At 25.1% G+C, this 21,362-nt stretch overlaps 1 protein-coding gene across 1 annotated transcript; it reads left to right on the forward strand.

Moving 5' to 3' along the window:
- The first annotated feature begins 11,471 nt into the window (after positions 1-11,471).
- On the forward strand, positions 11,472-19,666 carry LOC145830051 (uncharacterized). Its single transcript, XM_082937944.1, has 3 exons — positions 11,472-11,593; positions 13,672-13,798; positions 19,380-19,666. The coding sequence occupies exons 1-3, from the start codon at positions 11,488-11,490 to the stop codon at positions 19,471-19,473; spliced, it is 327 nt and encodes a 108-aa protein (XP_082794070.1). The 5' UTR covers positions 11,472-11,487; the 3' UTR covers positions 19,474-19,666.
- Positions 19,667-21,362: the final 1,696 nt, after the last annotated feature.

Genomic DNA, 21,362 nt, shown 5'->3' on the forward strand with positions numbered 1-21,362 from the left:
CGCTTTAAACTAATTGATAAGTTTTATATTTTACTTATTCATAATAGACTGACAAAATAAAACAATATGAATACAACTAAATTAAATCTGTAATGAAATTGTTGGTTTAAATCTGCTTATTAATTGATTTGTTAATTTAGTTTAAACTAAAGTGTCGAGTTTTACAGCGACGTGTCATAATCAAAAATCGATATTTAGCCTATTGTGACGTCATAACAATTTACAATCGTTTAAACAATGCGGCTTTTCCAATTTTTTTAAAATTTAAAGCACAGAAGTTTAAGAAACCAAAAAGTATTTATATTATGTCTTGTTGTAAATTTTTTTTATTCTTTCTAGTACTAGTAGAATGAAAAAGTTATAAAAAAAAATCTCATAATTTTGCTATTTTTTCAGTTAATTGCTCGATATAATTTATATTTTGAAATAGGTTGTAAATTTCATAAAAGTTATCTTCTAAATTAAAATTTTAAAGTTGTAAACTGCAGCTGCACAAAAAATTGTACAAAATTACCTTTAGAGTATAAAAAAAATAATTAATATTAAGTTGGAACGACTTCAAAGAATTTTTTGAAACTACTGTTTTACAGCTCAACTTTTATTTTACTTATATAATAAATTCATTAGAAAAAAACTTGCTAGTTCAAAAATGTTTATTAATAAAGTTTTTTTTTTGTTCAATTTTTTTTCCTTTAGTTTGTTGCAATTTAAATCATTAAAATTCAAATGATTTTTTTTTAAATCATGCTTCTAAACCGGGTATTGAACATCTGCGGCCTGCGAGCATGATTTTATTAGAAATTAAATGCGGCCCGTGAAAGCTAAAACCACGGCCCACGAAAAGTAAAATATGGCCCTTGAGCATGTAAGTTTTTAAAATTTACACTTGATACTATGGGATCTAGAAATTTTAAAACTTACACTAGGTACTATTAGGTTTGAGAGCAAAAAAAAACTCTAAAGTCTTATGTATAACTGACGAGATTATTTTTTTTAAAGTGACGTTGTACTACAACTGCGGCCCGTTTATTTTTTTTGTTTTCTTAAATTAGACCCACGACTACAAAGTACCTGCTTACCCCTGTTCCAGACCAGGTGTCATAAAATTATCTGCGGCCCGCGATATACTTTTCAGCTTAAAATATAATGATTTAAAATAAAACGAAAAGTTTGGTAGTGTAAGCTTACAATAAGACTCTTAGTTTATTGGCTAGTAATTGCTAGTGCTTTGTTGTTGCTTATTTTATCACATTTTTGGTTTGAAATAGTTTTCCTTATTGATTATTAAATAACTGCGGCCTGCAGAATTTTACTTTCATACAGTACGGTTCACGAGTTTTTTTTTTCCTAGAAAAATTAGCCCTTCACTTATAAACGTCTGTGGAATTCTATTCTAGAAGCACTTAAATAAAACATTTCAAAGTTATTATAAATTCTTGATAGGACTTGAAAAAACCAAGTTTAGTTTCATTTCTACACTTATATGATCACCATATTAGTATTTAAATTATCTTAAATTTTTCTACTAAAGTTTTAAGTTTAGTTAAATAGATTACTTGTTTTTATTTAGTATAGAGATTGGAATTTTTTTTTACATGGCGAGCCAAACTTATCAGAAAAAGTCGTTCAGGGTGGGTGTCAGAATGGCACAGGGTCATTTTAACACTGGTCCTCAATTTAGCACGGTTGATCCTTATGTCACGGAGGTCACTTTTGCACGGCATTTGAGCACAGGGGGTCAAACTTTTTATTAAATTGATTAAAAAACGAATGCTAATACTTTAAACTTGTAGAAGTTTAAGGTTGAATTAAAACTTATTTTATACTTCTAATAGTTTTAAAGAAAAACAAAACTCTATATATTTAATACTTTGTAGTTACAATAACATTCTTTTTAACACTATTTAATATCAAATCTAAAAATGTTTAAGTTTAAAACTTGTAAATCATATACATTTTAAATTAATTGATTAACACGATAAGATAATCAAATTAATAACTAATCAATACGATAAAAACAAAAAAATTAAAACAAAGCTGGGATTTTAAAGTCTTTGTAAAAATACTCAAGAATATAAAATAGCAAAGTTGTTTTAGAGACAAACTATTAATAAAACGACTAATAATCTTAATAAAAACAAATAAATTGACCAAAAACCTTAACAACTTTATACTAAGTTTTTTGAAACAACTCTATATTTTAAAGTAATGAATTTGATTTTATATAACATTAATTTTTATTTAGATTTGATGTAGTCTGTATTTTTTAACGTGAAAATAAATTTTTAAACTTATATTTTTAAGTAACATAATTAAAAACGTGTTGATTTATAGAAATTTTTCACAATAAGTATTTATACTTATTATAGATAAAATTCTCTTTTAATTTAAGTAGATGCAAAAGGTTTTAAATGTATTTGAAATAAATACATAGGTCTCAACTTATAGAGTAGAAATGATATACTTTATTTTTTCAAGATTTTAATTAGCAAACTAAGTTTCGGTCAAAGACCTCGTCAGTACTTATATAAGCTCTTATTCAAAAAAGATTCTATTTAAATAAGAGTTTATATAAAAACTGACGAGGTCTTTGGCAGAAACTTAATTTGCAATTAAAGTCTTAAAGAATAAACTATATGTATTTTAAATAAGCTAACAGTTGCATTTTATAATTTAGTTTGTTTACTAACACAGCATTTGTATTTTGTTAAATGTTTCAATTCAAAATATTCTGTAACTAAAAAACTTTGCAGCAATTAATTACTTATTTAACATTTATTTTTAGTTGAATATTTTTGAACAACATCTTTAATTTTAGTTTTATTATTTCCGCAACATTTTTATTATAAGCCTTTTAGTCAATACATAAGTAAATATAAAAGGCCGTGAAAAGTAAAAAAAGGAACTTTAATTTTTTTGTTTGTTTACTATGAACTTAAATTTATAAGTGTGAACTTAAATTTATAACTGTTTAAAACAAATGTAACAAACTACTATAGTTTTAGAACATTGAAATAAGTTTTTTGTTTAAATGATTAATATCAAAACAACAAATTATTTAATTAAAAATTTTATAACATAAGTAAATTTAACTTTGCTTTTAAAATTGTAACATTTTTAGGTTTCAAAATTGAATAATGACTTGAATTAACAGTAATATGTTTTAATATCTATACCAGTAAAACTACTTACACGTTTAAAAAAATATGTAGTGTTTGGTTAATCTTTTAAGTTCTTTTTGTTTATTAAACTTTGCTATATATTTTTTTTTACATCGTTGTAAAAACAGTTTAGTAATACAATTAAAAAACACATTAAAATAATTCCAAGATAAAGTTGTAAATTAAGCTTCAATTTTCTATAAATCTAATGCGTGCTTAATTTTAATTTTTTAATTTAGTTATTGAATACGTTCTTCATATATTACAGAGTTCTCATTATTTATAATTAGAAATATATTGTCGAAAAATTTTAAAATGAAGGTTTAAAAAAGTTTGGTTTGTGCAAAAATTACGCTCTGTGCAAAAAATAACTGTTAAAAAAGACGCTCCAAGCAAATACAGAAGAAAAAAAATATGGTGCAAAAATGACGCTTAGTGAAAACTGACGCCGTGCAAAATTGACCCACTGTGCTAAAATGACACTTTGTGATAAATTGAAGCTGTGTAGAAGTAACGCATCGTGTTGAAATGACGCTTCATGCTAAATGAACGGTGTGCAAAAGTGACACTCCGTGCTAAAGTGACGCTGTGCAAAAGTGATCCACCGTGCTAAAGTGACGCACCGTACTAAAATGACGCCGTCTAAAGTGACCCTCCTCGCTAAACTGATGCTGTGCAAAAGTGACGCACTGTGCAATATTGACGCCGTGCAATTCTGGATCGCGCCCAGTTGTTTGCAGGCTAAACTTGTTAAATATTTTTTTTACGAGCAAAATCTAGTTAAACCTTTTTAAATAAAATTGTTACGATAAAACCATTTAATAAGTACTACTGTGTACTAAAAATTAAGATTAAGTTAAGAGTTTATTTCAAAACACTTGTTATACAAAAAAATAAACTTTACTTGTTTTGTAAAAATTATTTTCAAGCTTAAGTTTAATTTTAAAAGAGATATTTTTTTGTATTAAAACTTCACAAAGTAAAATAAATGATGATTTGCTTATTTTTTGAAATATAAAAATTTTAAAAGTAACATGGTAATGCACGACTACAAAAAAAATATTAATAAAGTTATTATTATTATTATTGTTTTTGTTGTTGTTATGATTATTATGATTCTCATTATAACTGTTATTAATACTAATACTATTATTATAACTTAGTTTAAATCGCTTTTTTTTTTTGTTCAAAATATTTTAATAAAAAGGTTAAAGTATTATAACTTTTATACCTTCTGTAGTTGAAAAGAGGTTGCAATTTAACTAGTGTTTTTAAATACGAAATTAAAAGTTTTTAGGTTTAAAATATTTTATTTAAATATCTATACATTTTACCAATTTGAATTGAACTTTGGAAAACAAATTAAAATTAAAGTTTAATACATTTTTTAAAAGCTCAAATTAATTTTTAATCAACTAATACAATTTGATTAAAACATGCCTACCTTTTAAGTAAAAGTCTTGGATCATATGGTTTTTATTTAGATAATACTTAAATACTAGACTAAATTGTTATACCTAATAAGTGAAATTTGTCTATTTGGTAACTATATGTTTAGATTTCAATAGAAAAATATTTTGGCCAAATACAGCTTCAAGCCTACATAAAATCACGCAAAATGTTAATAGTAAAAATAGTTTTTTAAACAAACTGTTTTTTTGTTATATATATAATAAAAAATGTTCAAATTATAATTTTTTACAGTAGTAAATAGTTTATACAGGGCATGTAAGCGACTAAGAAAAAGTATGTTTTTTTAACAAGGTTATACTTTAACATAAGTTATTGAAAATATTTTATATAGTTGTATAGCAGACTGCCCTAAAATTGTAGTTTTAAGTCATAATATTTTTTTTAATTAAGCAAACAACTAATTTTATTTTAATTGGTAGTAAATGTGATTTATTAATTTACAACTTGTCACAAAGACTTAATTAGAATGTCGTTAAAAGAAGCTTCTTTAATGAAAGTATTGTTTTCTATTTTATAGCTCTACACCTTAAATCTGATATTGTGTCGTAGCAATATTTATACTTGAAACTAGGAATATAAAATGGTTATCAAAAAGTTATTAATACATACTTAATTTTTATCTTATCTATCACAATTTATTTTCTGAAACTAATAGTTTGTTATATTTGAATGTTGTTTTTAATTGCTTGAATTGATGAAAGTTTAAAAAAATACAAAAAGTTGAACACTATATTTTTACTTAAATTTTATATCAAGTCATATGTTTTGTTTTCATAAAAATGAATGGCCTTTTTTTGTTACAAAATTAATAGCTGTTTTTAGAATTATGAGGGTTTTGATACAAAATAAATTCGATTTAGCTTTTATTTTGTTGTAGCTTAAAGACTACCTTACCTAACCGTAGCTTAAAATAATCTTACTTTTGCTTTTACACTTTTTGTCTACCTACAATTGAGTAAAGTTCCTTTAAATTTTTATTTACTTTGATAGATATTTATTTGAAGTAAAGCTACAAGTTCTAATTTAAAAACAGTGCATAATAAATGTTTATTAACTGATACTAGAAATTATAATTGAATACTTTATGCAAGTTAATTAAGAGTTTTCTTTCACAAATACGATCTCAAAATTTATCAATTTATTATGACATAACAGAAAATATAATTCATAACTAGTTTCAGATGCTTTCAATAGCAAACAACACAAAAAAGTAACTTTTTTATGTTTAAATGAAACTTTTACATGTCGTTATGGTATTTGATTGATTATATTCATATAATACAGTATTTAAAAACTCAGTAAGAAAGCAGAAGCAAGTTTACTAAGATAAGTAAAATTTCTGATTAGTTTTCAGTAAATGATTAAATGTTTATTCATTTTTCTAGGGGTAGCCTAGGCACCAGTAGCTCGGAAACTAGTATACTACTCTAGATAAGATGTGTTAATGGCTAAAAATAGTTAAAACTCTATCCTTTTAAATTTCACGTTGTTAATATTCATAAAAACAATTCTAACTCTACCAACTTTTTATAAAAAAAAAATAATTTCAACTAAAGTTTTTAAAGATCTTAGAATTTACTATTTCTTAAAGTTTAAAATATAACCTCTGTATATATTACAGTTATAAATTTGCATCTACCGCCGCTTTCAAGTAATTAAAAAGTTTCTAAACTAATGATACAACAACTCTTATTTTATTATTTAATTTATTATATACATATAACTTTTATATTGCAGCTTTAGTCTGTTACTTATTTTTTGATAAGTTAAAAAAAGTTCATAGTAGAATCCAAATTCTTAAAAATACTTTTTAAAACTTAAATTTTATCTACTTGTTTAGTTTTTTTTGTCATATAAAATGTATAAAAAGTTGAATTATTTGCTAAAAATATTAGTAAATTTTAAATTAAAAAAAGTTTAAGGCTAAATTTTACCTTCTAACATAGAGTTCAATATATGTATATTTTATGTGTGTTTAATGTTAGACACTATTATATAATCTTTTTTTTAAATATTTTAGTTTAGGAAAACATTAATGTTGTAAAGTTTAATAGTCTTGTTTTCATAGAGTTTTTAATTTTAGACTTTAATTTAACTGTTAAGTTTATTTTTCATGTTTTACCTCATTATAATTTTGATTAAAGTTGGGTATGCAACTCGATAACCGAGAGGTAATTTTGTGTACCCAGGTCATTTTGAGTACCTTACTACTTTTTTAAAACTAGTGAACGGTAAAACTACAACCAATAAAAATTGTTTGGTAAAAAACTATTTATTAAGAGGTAATAACAGAGAATTTACATGCATTTTGAAATTGACTTTTTGCATAACTATTTTCTAAATTGTTGTATTAAATTATGGAAAAAATTCCAACTTGAAGATTTTTATATGACTAAATTTATAGAATCTTGATACAAATAAGTTATTCATTATTAAAACTATAAGCAAACTGTTTTGTTCTATTCTAAATCATTGGTTTCATGTGTAAGCAACGCCTTTTCATAGTAAGTTAATGAGCCCTTTTCTAGTATCCTAAGTATTTTTATATTAATTTGTCTACTTTTAATGTGCTTAGGATATGGATAATATATTTTATAACTGATTATTGCAAAATAACTTTACACCACTGTGTGCTGTTTGACATGTTTAATTTTGTTTATGCCAACGTATATATTTTTACTAATTTTTTATTTGTGTTCAGTAAAGTTAGTTGTAAAAAATTGATGTGACTTTATTTCAAACTTATTGTATTGTATCTTTTAACTTTAACTGTTGATAGATATATAAATATACCTACTATTTTTCTTTTCATTAGTACCTTACTTTTCTAACTAATATAAGTTTTAATTCATTTCTTATAATTCATTTATACAACAAACTTTTTGTGTATTTTATTTATCGTCTCTTTTTAAAATCTATCGTTTAGTTTCAGCGGAAAAGGTTAAACAAACGGTTTAATATAAGATAAAAACTTTAGAATTACACGAGTGTTTTTTGATGTCGTACGTCATCATCAAGTTGTTTCATTTACGTAAAAATAATAAAGTTATTTATTAATTATAAAACTAACATGTACTAAACTGTACAAAAGCTTAGATTTTACATAATAATGTGAAATACACATGTAGTTCAACAAAAGTTTCAATTCAGTAATGTGAGCCTTAACATGGTAGTTTATTTCTCCTGTTTTTTGATTCCGACTTACAGTGTTTAAACTATCAAACTTTTTAGTATTGCATAATTTACAACTAATATCAATCCATGTTTGTTTTTCGTTCTTTAATGTTTTGAATTTGTTCTAAATTTAGCAATTACGTTTTAAACAAAGTCTAATAAAGTCTAAAAAGTTATAACTATAAGTTACGTTTTAACCTTTTTACAAAAGCTAAATAAGTCACTAAATTTACAACATTTAATTAGACTACTTACTAGCAAAAAGTACACTTTTCTTGTGTTTTTTGTTGTTAATCTAAAACAGTTTTTTTTTTGAATGGGGCAGTTTTAGTAAGTCGGGGGCAATAATTAGTAAGGGTGCGGTTTTGAAATTTTAGAAAACTATAAAATAAATGAAAAATGTTCACTAAATATTCTTCGGCTTGTAATAAAGAGGAGAAAAAAGCTCTGCGGGATAATTTACGAGAGATTTGAAACTTATACTAGATATTTTCGAGTATTCCTACCGATCCCTGAATAAAGGGAGTGATAATGAAAATATAAAAATGAGGTTGGGAAAGATTGATCTAAAATAAGTAAAGTCTAGAAATTTAATGAACGGAAAATACAGTTAAGTATAAAATACAGCCTTAAGCTATAAACTAGGATAATGTGTATTAAGAAAATGTCAAATAATAAAGATGTTAAGTTGTCGTACTATTTTTGCTATTAATTTTTTTCATTTAATTTTACTTAAAAAACTAAGTTCAAAAAAATTAATTCAATAATTACTTTTGTTAGTTATAACAAAAATCTAATTGTTATTTGTGTTTAAAACTAGCAAAAATTTTAAATATATGTAATTAAAAATTATTTATCAGCAAAACAGAGATCATATACTTTTAAATTGAGTTTTTTAAGCCGACATCGTTTAAAAAGCAAAACAGAGCTTTATAATTTAAGATCAAAATTGAATAATAGAAAAATACAGAGATATGTATATATATATATTTTTTTTTCATAAAGATATGTAAAAATATCTAATTTTTTATATATTATTGTTATTGTTGTTTTACAAAGTAAGCGTTTTTAAACATCAAAATATTTTTATTATTAGATAATGACAGTAGATAAACAAAATTAAAAGATTTAAAAATAGTTCATTAAACATTAACAAAATAAAAATAAACTATGCGTAAAAAACTAGAGTAGTTTTAAGAAAACTCTTAAGTTTACTTATACTAATACGGTTATTCAGTATGTTTTACTCATTATTTAAGTTATTGTTATAGGTAGCGAAAAGTTATAACACAAAGTTTAACTAAAAAATATGTTTTACTATTAGTTTAAACATTTTGTCAAATCTTGCTTTTTCAAAGTTTATAGGTTAGTTTATTTGTTACTAGCCTAATTGTTTCAAGTTTTTAAACAAACATATAAAGTTTTTCTAATGAAACCTACCTTTTTAACTTTCATTATGATGATATTACAAAATAATAAAATGTTTAGCTGTCAATTTTGGAATGTGTATCATCAGTTTACTGCATCTTATCTGTTTTGACGTATGCTTATAGAGCTTTATTTTTTTCACATCTGCATAGTTATTATGGTAAATTTAAAAATATATGCGAATAAGTTTTTAAATTACAACTTATGAGTTTGTAGAAAATTATGAGTTTTAGTTTATAAAAGTATTAATTTTTAAGTAAAACAAACGTTTTATTTCTTTTTATTATAACTGAAACTCAAATTGATCAGAAAAAACAATTAGTTTGAAAAAACACTAACATAGTATTTATTACTTGTTTTGAGTATTAAAGTATTATAACTTTTTAATTTGTAGTGAACTTTTAAAAGAAAGTCCAAGTTTTAAAATATTTAACTGTTAAATTTGAACATCACGAAACTATAGTGCTCTAAAAAGTTAAACTAGAAAAAAAAACTAAATCCTTTCTGCCAAACGAAATGATAAAGCAGCAATAAAGTTCAATTAGTAATACCCAATTTTTCCATTAACTTTCTGAATCATAAATGGAACGAATATTTAATCTCTATTCAAATAAAGCAAAACTATATTTAGAAACAAATGCAGTTAGTTTTTTATTTCAAACATAAAAAAATATTAAAATAATATAAACCGTGCTAATATTAAACTTAAATGAATTTAAGAAAAGCAAAAGTTTTATCAAAACAAAAAGTTAAAAAAGCGTGATTGTTACAAATAAAAATGTAAAAAATAAAACAGGTGCAAAAACGAATTTATTATAACATAATGTTTTACAATGCGCAAGTCATAAATTATTTGAAACAGTTTTATGACAGTATTTTTTAGATATATAATTTTGAAATTTTAAATTAGTTAAGTCTCGATCGTTTTAAATAGTACAGTAATATTATAAATGTTCCTAGAAAACACAAACAGTTGTGTCATTTATTGTACTTACTTCAGTATTATAATCTTAAGAAACAGTTTTACTATCTATTTTTAACATATTGTTTTAAAATATTTATTGTATACGTTTTACGTAACTATTATGAGTAAGTGTGATTGGTTTATTATACTGCACTATAAGCTTTTTGTCCTATAAATTGAGAGCTGGTAATAGTCATTATTTTAAAATGTATAGATTCAATGAAAACCTACTGTCTACATATACACTACTTTAAAAGAGTTTTATTAAGTTTTATATTTAGTCACGTATATGTTTTAAACTTTTAGATAGTAATAATAAGTTAAAACGAATTTTTTGTGTAAAGGAAAAGCTTGTTTTGGTTAATCTAAGAGCCTTGCTTGTGTAAATCTTTAGAATTCCTTTATTTCTACTACTTAAATTAGTTGAAAGTTGTAATTTTATTATCATCAATTTGTATATGTTCAAAGTATTACTTGTTCAATTAAAACACGTTATAAACAGTTTTTCTACGAAGGCATTCCTATTTTTAAATAAATAGACTAAATTATTGAAAATAAAGGTATATTCTATATACTTATTCTACAAAATTTCACTAAATAATATTTTGAGTGTAAAATTGCTTAAAACCTTAACATTTTTTACACCACTAAAACGGTAGTCTTATTTTTCTTACTTTAACTTTTCAAATATATTCACGTGAATTCACTTTTTTTGTGCTCTCTCGTTTAATATTTTTATAAATTTTTTCAATTGTTTTATTTGTTAGTTTAGTTTAACATCTACCAGATAAAGGATACTTTTTTTTATGTTTAACATTGTTAACAGCTTTGAATGCTTATCATTTTTAACTGTTAAACTTATCTTAAAGAAGTGTGGTTTTGTTATTTTTTTTGTTACTTTTATTGAGATTTTTAAGCTAAAAACAGTTTAACCAATACATTATTAAAAAAGTTACTTATCAGTACCATTAAGCTTTAAAAACAATATTTTTCTAAATATTTAAAGCTAACGTAGACTTTGATTCACTAAAATATTATAAGTTATTTTACTTATTTAAGTACTTAGAGAAGTTTTAAACCCAGTAGGTGTTTTTATAACATATTAAACTTATGTGTTAAATTAATAACTTTATTACAATGAGTATTGTATTTATTAAGTTTTCTTTTAGAAATGTTTATTAAACTAAATGAAACAACTGAAAAATCATTCTGAAATTAAAATTGAAATTTATGAAACATAAAAAAAAACATGCATTTTTTTTGACAGAAACAAAAAAATTGTTAAAAATGTATAACGAAGCAAATTCGACTGTTATTCTTTCAGAAGTTTCATTAAATGATAATAGAAGCTTGTTAAATTATCTTGGAGGGGATAATGGTTTACCTGTTATGAGTAAGTATGTCGAAGATTTAAAGATGTACATCTGTTATTTTTTTATTGTTGTATAATTTAAAATCTTTAAACGTATTTGCATGATTTTGTTTGCTTTTATCAGTTTGTTTGTGCTTTTTTCTCAAAGCAAACTGTATTGTTATTGAAAGTACTAAAAGCTGTTTGCTTATAACGTTATGAAACCTTACCGGAAAAGCGTTCAGCAAAGTTTGTCATAAACTCATTTTATTCAAGCTACTTTTTTGTAACTGTCTAGTAAAAAATTCTCTTTTTAACTAAAATTTACTACTGCAACTTATTTTCTAAGTTTTAATGCACGTTTTGAAAAGGAAGGAAACAATGCTTTCATTAGAAAAACGAATAAGTTTTATTAAAATTCCCTTTTAATTTTTTTTTTAAAGATCAAAAAACTTTTTATTTACATTATAAAGTAAAAAAAATGGTCCTTATATCTATCAAAAAGGAATAAAAGATCTAAGTTCTAAAACGAAAAAAAATTGAAACTAAATAGCAGTTATCATAAAAATCTAAACTGTTTTTAACTAATTAAAGACACAAATAAGATGTTTTGTTACATGTAACTAAAAACGTTTTTTTAACTACGTGCTCTTAGAACTAGGAATACTATAGGCTTTAACATAGTATATTCAAACATTTTTAATAAATAAAACTAGTTTTTTTAGTTAAAACTTTGTAGTAGTTCTTTACGATTGCTATTTTTATCCTGTTTAGGATTATATTGACATTGAAACTTATAAATATGACGCATAGTTATTTTTGAAAAGTTTGAATCTCTACGTAATATTTAACTCAGTTTTAGAAATTTTATTGTGTATTTTGTTTAGTACTTATTGTATGATAAACTTCTTATAGTTTATTTCATACTGTTTTTATTATATCAACTGATGATAGATATATAAGTTTTTTAATTACTGTCAGTATTACACTATTGGTTATTAGTTTTACTAATAGAGTTTAAAATGTGTTCAAGAATTTAGCTTTTGTATGCAATTTTAGCTTATTTAAGCTCAGTAAAAGTTATATATAAACTCTTAGTTTAAATATCGAATGCTAATTTATTTTGTACCATAATGTTCTAAAACTGTTTGTTTCAAGCGTGTTTAATTTAGTTTATATTCTTCTTATAATATACTTGATTCCACATATCTTCATAAACATTCTGGTACTTAAAGTGCAGTCATCTCTAGCGAATCTACGCACTTGTTTGGTTACGCACTCTCGTTTAGTTACGCATTTTAGAGATCTCAAATAAAAAACTTAATGAAAAATCTTTAATATTTAAAATTTATTACATATACAACTGTAAATGGTAGATTCTTACTTATTCGTTTAGATTTTGTAAAACTATGTTTCTTGACAGTTGTATAAACATTTAACTGTACCTCAGTGTATTGTACTCTATGTTCATGCTCTTTATACCTTAGGTGTCTTAGCCCCTTTTATACCTTTAAGTCAAACTAGGTACAATGTTTAACTTCTCACTATACTTATGGCATAAAATTTCATTTCGTCTCAATAAAAATTTAGCTAGTTTGTTCTTTGCCAACCTAGGATTTGACTTTTCTTGCGTGGTATTAGACAAGTTTAATCTTAGGTGGGTAAGGAACAAAGTAAAAAAAATATTTTGTATACACATGAAAATTTTTAATTAAAAACTTTTCAAATATATGTCCAAACTGAATGAAAACTATTTTTGTAAACAAAGTAAGTGGGAAAGTCTCAAAACTGTATTTAATCAAATGCATTATAAAAAAACAGCTAATATAGTAGTTATATTTGCTACCTCTCGTTTAGTTACGTCGTTCTCTCATTTAGTTACGCACTTTTGATATGGACACAATGTGCGTAGACTCGCGAGAGGTGACTGTACTTATGATTTTCTTGATCTTTAGAACTAACTGTGTTATTAATTTAGCACAGAAAAACGCTGTAAATTTTTATTAATTTCAGTACTTAGGGAAAAAAAGGATATAAAATGTAAATTTTATTTTCTGTTTTTAGTGTTAAAGCAGTTATTTAATACTCAAACAGTTTTAATATTTTTTGTATACTTACAGTTGTTGCTACAGTTGTAGCTGTTGCTATTAGTGGGACAATATTTTTTGCTGTCAGTTGGTGCTACCATTTCTTAAAAAAAGAAAATACCAAATTTTCCGGAAATTATATAAAACATATTTTTGAAAGGTTTGTTTAAAGTATTTCATACATAAATAACTTTATTTCTAACAATTATCTAGTAAAAATACTTTCTGCCACAACAATGTTTCAAACTTTTTTTTAGAAAGTTAGTTATATTAAAGGTGTTATAAAAGCATTTAGTAACAAGTTGTTTTTTATTCTAGTTAAAAATTTTCTTCGATAACTGAAAAATTCTGCGTGCATAAGGTCCTAGGGCAAAGTATTTTGAGTGTTGTTTTTGTCGTTCAATAAACTATACATAATATTTACACATCATAATTTCTGTTATAAAGAGATTAACAAACTTGAAATCATAAACATAAGTAAATCATAGATTGAGAACAATGTAGACATTTTATTAAAGTTTTGTAATTCAAAAAAATATAAAACGTATTCCCTAATACAAAACTATCGTTGGTTTAAAATTAAACATCTAGTCGAAAAAAGCTTATAAAAGATGATAGTGCATTTATTTCAAACTTTTTTTAATGTTAAATTTTCAAAAAAAATTAAATAATAAGCAACTGTCAATGCTATCATTACAACTTTTACGTATTTAAGATTTCATATAAATAGTTATTTTCAACCATATACTTACTGGATTACCGCAGTTTGTTCCTACACTTGTAAACTATGTTTATATTCTACTAGCAGCTTATTCATTTGCTATTTTAAAAACTAACAACTTGTTTATGATAAGTAAGGGGTTATAATAATCTTGTAATTAAAATGTTAAGTCGTGCTTTACTCATCAAAAATGAACCGTAAATTTTATTGGTCAATACTAAACCTATTAATTACAAAACCTATCATTAATTTTATACTAACGTTAGACTAAAACAATCTCATTACTTGACAGTATGCGTAGTTAATTTTTTAGAAACAGTTTTACAAATACTACAAAGCAACTGTTATTATTGTACACTGTACTGTAGGGTGCTGATAAAATTACTTAAATTTTCAGCTCAAAATTATTTCACATGTAGGAATTATCACAAAAACACCTTGTGCAAAATTTAAGCTGATCTAAAAAACAACTTTTATGCTAGCTCTTTTTGATTTTCTGAAAACAACCCTAATGCAAACTGTATGGAACCTAAAAAAGCGACTTTAGATTTTTTTGTTGGAAATAGTTTATATAAGGAAATTATAACAAAAAACACATTGAACGTAATTTAAGAAGATTTGAAGAAATTTTTAAGAATCCATATTTGATTTTCAGTAGTATATTATCATTATTCGTTGTTTTTCTTTAATCAAAAAGAGTCTCCGTAAAACTTTCTTTAAGTTATCTTAATTTATGCACTATGTGTTTTAATAAAAGTTCCGATTTTAAAACATTTTAAAGCTAAAAACTCTAAGGTCAAAATTTTTAGGTCCCAAATATTTAGTATTGGAGTTGTTCTCTTATAATTAAAACGTGATAGCATGAAAGTTTTTTTTTAGTCAACTTTTGCACAAGGTGTTTTTGTGATAATTGTCACATTAAAAAAAAAAAAGAGATGACAACTCAAAAGTGGCACCTTTTATAAGCACCCTATTGTACTAGTAGTCTTCGCTAAAATAAAACATATATAAACTCTTTAGATAATATTATTTGTAAAAAAGATATAAAAAAGTATGGGCTTCACTTTGTACTTATTGTCATTTATGCACAGCGTCACTTATGTACGGTTCATTACTTTTGCATGGGTGACACTTTAGTTCGGCATTAATTTTGCACGGTTTAACGGGTAAACGGCAAGAGTAAATATGACTCTAAAGGTCGCTGTTGGTTGATTACGATGGGCTTAGTTTCAACATTCCCGATACATTAGGGCAGACCGGAGTCGTAGTAAGGCTCTGGTTCATTAAGAGCCTCATCCGTGTGGCTTATGCTGGACTCTTACTTAGAGCTCTTAGAGTGGATAAAGATCAGGCGTGAGGGACAAGGTCTATCGTGTAAAGTCAGAAATGAGGTAAAAGATTACGGTTGATTTTACTTTAGTTTAACCAAAGTCAACCGTGTAAAAACGACGCCGTGCAAAAATGATGACATGTGGAAAAAATGCGATAAAAATAGACGACACGTGCAAAAATATGACTCGGGAAAATTTGAAGACTTGTGCAAAAGAGACGCGCACATTTTGCACATTCCCAATACAGATTAATAAACAAAATGTAATAAATACTTATTTAATGTTTTTTTTTACTTATAAAAATTAAATTTGAAATAACTTATGTGCACTTCGGTGAACTGCACATATAGGTGTGGTGCACAGCACAGGATAAACTTTAGAAATAACTGGTATAAAACTTCTAATACTTGAAATAGTTTTATAAATAAAAAGAAATTGAAATTTTTATCTAAACATTTAATTGTACGAAAATATTTTAAAATTAACTACATAAAATCTAAAACTAACACCTTTATTTATTTAATTGCACGGTAGTACCGAGTCTTGTTTAAAATGTAATATATTAAAAAATGTTGTTGTTTCTAAAATAACATTATCTAAAATATAAATCTAATAAATGTTTGTACCATTATAACATTTTAATCTGAAATACTTGGAAAATATTCAAAACAATTTATATATCAGTATTGTTTAATAGATTAATAATAATAACTGTTCTGATTTCACTTGAACTAAGTCTGTAACAAACTGTTTTCTAGAACTTTAACATTAGATTAAAAAAGTGATAGTACGTTTTTCGATAAGAATTTCTTTAATATAATACATTTTAGACAAAATATATATGAATTGATTAATAGTTTTCAAGAACTTTACTAGGAATTTTGTGATATGTAAAGTTAAATAAAATGTATCGGTGTCAATAAAATTAAAAATTAAGAGATAGACTTGTATATCATTTGGAATTTATTTATATATATTGTATAAAAAGTTATTAAAGATAAATACACATTCTTGTTCGTTTACCAAAAACATCGGCTAAATTCGACAGAGCCTAAGCCTAGACTTTAGTGTGCCGTGAGACAAGCTTAAGTTTAACATAGGTTTGATCATACCAATTTGATCATCAGACCACAAGTCTTCGGTAGACTCAGACCGGTTTCGTTTTTATTAGACTCATCAGTCAGTCAAAACGGCATACAAAAGTTCAGATTTAGGCTCTGTAGATTTTCGCCGATGTTTTCGTTGATCGTATCTAATACGAGTGTACCAGATATGTAGCCCAGTGGACAACTAATTAAACTTTGCGCGGCAAAAGCCGATGCTGACGTCACTGATCAGTACCAATAAACAGTTAAGTGAGTAAACAGTAAACAACTCATCTGAGTGCATCATAAACTGTTTGGAGATCGATGACTGTAAGTTTTTCGGTTATGAATAACTAATAAGTCCTAATAAGGACGTAACCGGTCTCAGTCTACCGAAGGCTTGTGGTCTGATGATTAAATTGGTATGATAAAATATATGTTAAACATTTTTAAAAAGCTTTTTGGTGTTAAAATTAACACCTTTATAAGTTATAAATAAAGTTAAACCAAAAACTTAAGTCATTACTACTTTTATAAGCTGTATGAATGTATAAAAAAACTAAACTTAAATAAGTAACAAAATCTTAAAATAACAAAGTAGAGAAGAAGAAAAAAGACAAATATATGAACTAATAGACGATGAAGAATGTTGTATTTCATATGAACTATCTTAGTGCTAAGTTTTGGTTGTTGCTCTTCGATTCTTCGGTCCCAAACTGTTAAGATTACTCTTGTTGCATCGTTTTAAAATTCTAAAACTGTTTACAATATCCGAGTTCTGGTACGTTTAGCAATTAAATATTAAGTCGAGTACTGCACTGTTGTTTTTACATATGGTCGAAGTTCTTGATGTGATGTCTCTCCTAAATAGAAAATTTTCTGATTAACAGATAAAGTATATTTGTATACTACGTATGCACCGAACATTTCCGATCATTTTCTTTTGGTATTAGAACTTAGTAAGTTTTGTATTAATTTCACCAGATGAATTTTTTTGCTGTACCCAAAATCAAACGCTTAAGTGCGAAAGTACTTAAGCACATTTGGTTTTGACTGATACAACGGTTCATCGTGATTATACGTCCATGACTATATTGCTAAAGATGCTTTACTCGTAACACACTCTCCTAAGATCTTCAAACACCACTCAGTCAGTTTTAGTTAGTATGCTCAGATTTTGGCTCTACCGTCAGCCTTGAAAGAACTAAAACTCCTAAACTAAGGATTATAGACTATACCATAAACCAAGATCGATGGTAGTGACATTAAAAATGTGAAGAAAATTGTATACCTTGCCTCAAGTGTTGCTTCAAACGCATCATTGGACCCAGAAATCGAAAATCGCATTGGTAGGCGTCAGTCATGTTTGCTACACTAGCTGCAACAGTTTGAAACAACTCTCATTCTTTTACACTTGCTGTGCCTGTGTATAAAGTACTTTGCTATACAGTTGTAAAACGTTGACCTTTTCGAGTGTGCAGGAAAAAGAACTAACACCTTCAACCATATCCTTAGAATAGGACATTAACAAAAGAACACTAACTAAGAATTTTGTAGACCTAATGGTTTCACTACCTTTGTATCCTACTTTCAGGTAGAGCAGGCTTCGCTGACTTAGTTATGTTATGAGGATGGACGACGAATGAGTAACATAATTTCTGCTACATAGCAAGATGTTCATTGACAAACACAACTTTGGTCGTCGGCCTACAGTAAGTTTTGTGGATGTCTGTAAGAGCAAACTGACAATTCAGAGGAATTTGTTAATTACCGCGACAAGTAGTACCTTCTATCTAAAAAAGACTCAAAAAAGGAAAAGTTAAAACTTTAATAAAGACAAGTAGACAAAAAATTGGAATAAATTTATTTGTATATTTTGTTATTCATCTTATTTTACTTATCGTTTGTATAATCGTTTAGTTTGTCTTTGTTTCCATAGTACATTTTTTTACGAACAACACGCGTAGCTGATAGCACAAATATTATTATATTACTTTACAATTATACTGTTACAGTGTACACTGTGTATTAAGAAATATATATATATATTGTTTTTATTTCATACATCTTTTGATATGTGTGCTAAGTTTTTTATCAAAGTTCTTCAAAAAAATTAAAAACGAGTTAAGAATTGTTAGTTTTTCCTATAGTAATTGTAAGTTGTAGATATTATATAGAATCACAAAAACCCGTTCTGCTTTAATACATGTATGTTATATAACTTTTAAAAGCAAATATTTATATAAAATTAATTTCTAAATTAAATGTTTCATTACTTCGGTTTTATTATAAGTAGAGTTATAATACATATTACCTTTTTATTCTTTTTACAGTAGCTTTATCAACACCGCTATCCCACAAGCAACATACTTGTCATGCTGCTTAACAAGTTTTAACCATAAACATTAATGTTAAGCTTCTGTTTGATAAAATATAATTTGAAAACTTACTAACTGACAATAAAATGAGAACGAGGAAAATTGGTGAAATTTTTTAATAAAAAGTATGCTATATTATTTATGTTTAATTTACGATTAAGTTTTTTAAATCGTTCTTTACATGTTCTTGTATTTAAATAATTAAGTAATAATAAAAATGCAACAGAAATCAAAGGAAAAAGAATAGAGAATTCAATTTCAAAAAGTACGAAAATGAAAAGTTTATTACAATTAAATTAGAAAAAACAAGCGGTGTTTGAAGAGCTATATTAGTTTTGAAAAGAAAATGCTTTGGAGAATCATAAACTTTTAGGAAATTTTTTTGATTCAGTGTAAAATATTTTTGATGTTTCATAAAAACGCTTAAAAAGTTTCCTTTTTTACTTTCGGATGCTATTAAATTTTTTTAAAGTTTAATTTGTTTTAAGTATATTTGCAAAAACAGTTGACTAACATTGCAGTATTAGTTTTTACATTAATACTTTAGCTAGTCTGTAAAAGGCTTGTCTTTAGATTTTAGAAAAAATCGATTGTAATTTAAATAAAAACTAACTATATGATAAAATTTTAAAACTAATCTTAATCATAATTTTAATTAACTATTGTCTTTAACGTTTATAGTAGTATAGATTTGCAGTTTTTGTCTATATAATAAACTTAACAATTTTTTAAATTTTATCAAAATCTAAAGATTAAACAGAAGTAAGTAAAATAGCATAAAAAACAGTTAAAGTATACTCGTTTTTAAAACACTTAACAAAATTGCTACCGGCAGTTAGCATCAACATTTTTACCGCAAAGTTTTTGAATAAAGACGCGACAGATACTTCTGCTGACTAAAAGTGGATGTACCTGCAGTTTTAAAAAATAGATTTGCATAGGCGAGTAAGTTTTTTTTGTTTAGTGCAATACCCACGAAAAAAAAAACTAATTGTCATAAATTGAGCTTGATACGGACTACTGTGATGTAATTATAAAAAAGAAGAACTGTTTTTTGCACTAAAATACAATTATTATTAAATTTAGAGAAAAGTTTAAGTATTTAGAAATACTAAAATAGACTTATATTTAATCTGAGCATCTCATAATTGCTTTATGAAACTAAAATCTCCAACAAAACAATACAAAACCACAAAATTTATTAAAAAATGATTTAAAACACTGAAAATTTTAAGAATAGATTGTTTTATTACTAATTATTCATTTTTCTTAAAAAATACTTCAACAATTAGTTTTTTTTGTTTAAACTCGACTTATTTTTTATCTAAGTTATTGTTTTAATTTAATTCGTTTTAATTCAACGAAATTTAGTTTACTTTATAAGTAAAGAAAACTTAAGTAACCGTTTTACAAGCTTTTATTTTCAAGCATAGTAAACTTTTATACTCATTAGTTTAGATCATTAAATTTTCATCATAACAAACTAATAAACTAAAAAGTTACAAGTATATTTTGTGAAAAGCTAGCTAAACTATAAATCATTACTAACTTATTACAAACACTTTCGCACAAGTGTAATTTTAAGCCGTTTTATAAAATTGTCTATCAGACTATTTGAACCTTTGATAAAAAGTAAAATTATCATCAATAAGTTTCAAAATGTTAAATTCCAGTACTAAAATATTGAAACAAATTTGCGTGACTAAGATAAATAGTTTCAAAAGTCGACTTAACATAGTAGTGAGAATCTTTTAATTCTATTGTTTAACTACGTGTTCAAAGCTAAATTTAAATAACATTCACGACTTTCTTAAACAAACATTATTTTTTAGACCGATAAATCCTTATATATCTTTAAAATTATCTAGTAAAATTTTCTTATAAAATTCTACAATTTCTTAGAAATAGAAATTTATATCATTGAAGATTAATTAGCAACAAACAGTTTTTTTTTACAAATAGGCCTGGTCTAGATAGTTATAGATATAGGTTATATATAACTATTTAGTAGTTTTTAATGAATGCATTTATACTTTTTAGAAGTTTATTAAAAAAAAATACTTATATGTACACTTTGTAAGTCAGTCAACAATATTTATGTTAAAACTTAATCAATTGAATTAAAAACGTAATAAAATATTAAAACATATATATTTCAAAACATTTACATCTTTTAAATATATCTAGTAATGTTGAAAATTATTCTTCA

Source organism: Thalia democratica, chromosome 2 (genome assembly GCF_965202585.1).
Source record: "Thalia democratica chromosome 2, ktThaDemo2.hap1.1, whole genome shotgun sequence".
In the NCBI taxonomy this organism is placed as follows: Eukaryota; Metazoa; Chordata; class Thaliacea; order Salpida; family Salpidae; genus Thalia; species Thalia democratica.